This window comes from Penaeus japonicus, unplaced genomic scaffold (assembly GCF_977035675.1).
Source record: "Penaeus japonicus unplaced genomic scaffold, GWHDUDI00000001_assembly GWHDUDI00000010, whole genome shotgun sequence".
NCBI lineage: Eukaryota > Metazoa > Arthropoda > Malacostraca > Decapoda > Penaeidae > Penaeus > Penaeus japonicus.
Genome location: NW_028234412.1, coordinates 602,923 through 605,422, shown reverse-complemented (window position 1 = coordinate 605,422; position 2,500 = coordinate 602,923). Strand labels below are relative to the sequence as shown.

The 2,500-nt window shown below is 49.7% G+C and overlaps 1 protein-coding gene across 2 annotated transcripts in view; it reads left to right on the top strand.

Moving 5' to 3' along the window:
• The window catches only part of LOC122266929 (adenylate cyclase type 2), a 75,885-nt gene that overhangs the window by 40,697 nt on the left and 32,688 nt on the right, over window positions 1–2,500 (top strand). For both annotated transcript variants that reach the window (XM_086540429.1, XM_086540428.1), the window contains exons 2-3: window positions 1–140; window positions 1,896–2,033. The exon at window positions 1–140 is cut by the window's left edge and continues 128 nt beyond it. In XM_086540429.1, coding sequence (XP_086396555.1) covers window positions 1–140; window positions 1,896–2,033 — 278 coding nt within the window. The remainder of the gene's footprint in view (window positions 141–1,895; window positions 2,034–2,500) is intronic.

The window sequence follows — 2,500 nt, the reverse complement described above, 5'->3', positions numbered from 1 at the left end:
ACTTCGAGCGCCTGGAGATCATGGCGCGGAAGTCGCTGCCCTACATCCAGCAGCGGCGCCAGTCGACGGCGTCCGCCTACATCCGGGAACCGCTCATGGCCATGACGGACGACCGGAACTGGTCGCGGCACTACCTCAGGGTACGTCTCGGGGCACAATGGAGGCCTGGGGAGGAGGAGGAGGAGGAGGAAGTGGTAGTGGTAGTGGTAGTGGTGCTGGAGGAAGAGAAGGAGGAGGAGGAAGTGGTAATGGTGGTGGAAGAGGAGGAGGTGGAGGTGATGGAGGAAGAGGAGGAGGAGGAGGAGGAGTAGGAAGAAGAAGAGGAAGAGATGGAGGAGGAGGAGTAGGAAGAAGAAGAGGAAGAGATGGAGGAGGAGGAGGAGGAGATGGATGAGGAGGAGGATTATAGGAAGAGACGGATGAGGATTATAGCTGGAGAAAGAGGAGGATGAGTAGGATTAGAGGAAGAGAAAGAGGAGGAGGAGTAGGAGTAGGAGGAGGAGGATCAGAGGAGTGTGAGGAGGAGGAGAAAGATGATGGAGAAAGAGGAGGAGTAGGAGTAGGAGGAGGAGGATCAGAGGAGTAGAAAGAGGAGGAGGAGTAGGAGGATTAGATGAAGAGAAAGAAGAGGAGGAGGATTAGAGGAAGAGAAAGAGGAGGAGGAGTAGGAGTAGGAGGAGGAGGATTAGAGGAGTAGAAAGAGGAGGAGGAGTAGGAGGATTAGATGAAGAGAAAGAAGAGGAGGAGGATTAGAGATGCGAAAGAAGAGAAGGAGGATTAGAGGTGGAGTTAGAGGAAGGAAAGAGTAGGAGTAGGAGGAGGAGGATTAGAGGAGTAGAAAGAGGAGGAGGAGTAGGAGGATTAGATGAAGAGAAAGAAGAGGAGGAGGATTAGAGGAAGAGAAAGAGGAGGAGGAGTAGGTGGATTAGAGGAGGAGAAAGAGGAGGAGGAGTAGGAGGATTAGATGAAGAGAAAGAAAAGGAAGAGAAGGAGGATAAGGAGGATTGGAGAAAAAGAGGAGGTGGAGGAATTTAAAATTCAAAATCAGATCAGGAAGATCGTCGAATTAGCAGTGAAGTATCGGTGGCAACGATGACCAGATGATAATACAACTGCTAATGATGTCAATGATAGACTAATTACAGGGATGATTTTAAAAAATGAAAAGAAAAGTTTATAATGATTATACTAATGATCACGTTACTAATGATAACATCCATAATCATTATCGTAACGTTGACGTGAACATTAATTGTAACATGTTAATAACGTTTATAACAATAAGAATAATAACCCTCATTTCGACTTTTTTAAAAGTTCCTTTCTGCAACACTTACTCATACATTAATTTTCTCTCCCATACCATAGAGTGAGCGACAGTGTGACAAATATTGTCTTTGGTGTCTAAGGCTCCCCAATACCCACATGGTGTTCTTCCAGTTCCATAATAACAATTCACCATAACAATTCACCATAACAACTGATCAAACAAAATCAAATTCAACCAAGAATCAAATTCCCAACGACCTCAAACCCGCACTTGAAAGTTCACCCCATGATCTTCACCCAACACAACCCCGCCCACAGCACACCTAATGCCACCGATTAACCCGACCAAATTCGCCTTCCAATCTCGCTGACCGACGACCATAATCCCAATTCCCTAATCCCAATCCCTAGTCCAATTTCTCAAATCCCAATTCCCTTATCAAAATTCCCTAATCCCAACCTTCTAACTCTAATCCTAATGCCCTAATCCCAATTCCCTAATCCCAATTCCCTAATCACAATCTTCTAACACTAATCCTAATGCCCTAATCCCAATTCCCTAATCCTAATTCCCAACCCTAAGTCCCTAATCACAATCCACTAATCCCAATTCCCTAATCCCACAGGAGCGCTTTCGCCTCAAGGACCTAGAAGACCTTTTCGACCACTACCTTCTCCGACTCCATCACGCCATGTTCCTCGTCTACCTCATGCTGCAGATCTTCCTCTCTGCAAGCACGGCCGCCATCCTCGGTATATTTCAGGTGAGGGAATGGGAGGGGGAAGGGTGGGAGGGGGAAGGGTGGGAGGGGGGAGAGAGGTAAGGAGGAGGGAGGGTGGGACGGGGAAGAGAGGGAAGGGGGATGAGAGGTAAGGAGGAGGGAGGGTGGGACGGGGAAGAGAGGGAAGGGGGAAGGGAGGGAAGGAGGAGGGAGGGGGGGAGGGAGGTAAGGAGGAGGGAGGGTGGGAGGGAGGGGGGATGAGAGGTAAGGAGGAGGGAGGGAGGTAAGGAGGAGAGAGGGTGGGAGGGAGAAGGGAGGAGAGAGGGTGGGAGGGAGGGGGGATGAGAGGTAAGGAGGAGAGAGGGTGGGAGGGGGAAGGGAGGAAAGGAGGGGGGAGGGGGGAAGGAGGGGTCACTGGGGCGGACGAAGTTTGGGGAGGGGGGAGAGAGGGAGGAAGAAAGGTAGATAGATCGAAAAAAAGAGGGGTGGAGAAAGAGGGGAGAGCAAGG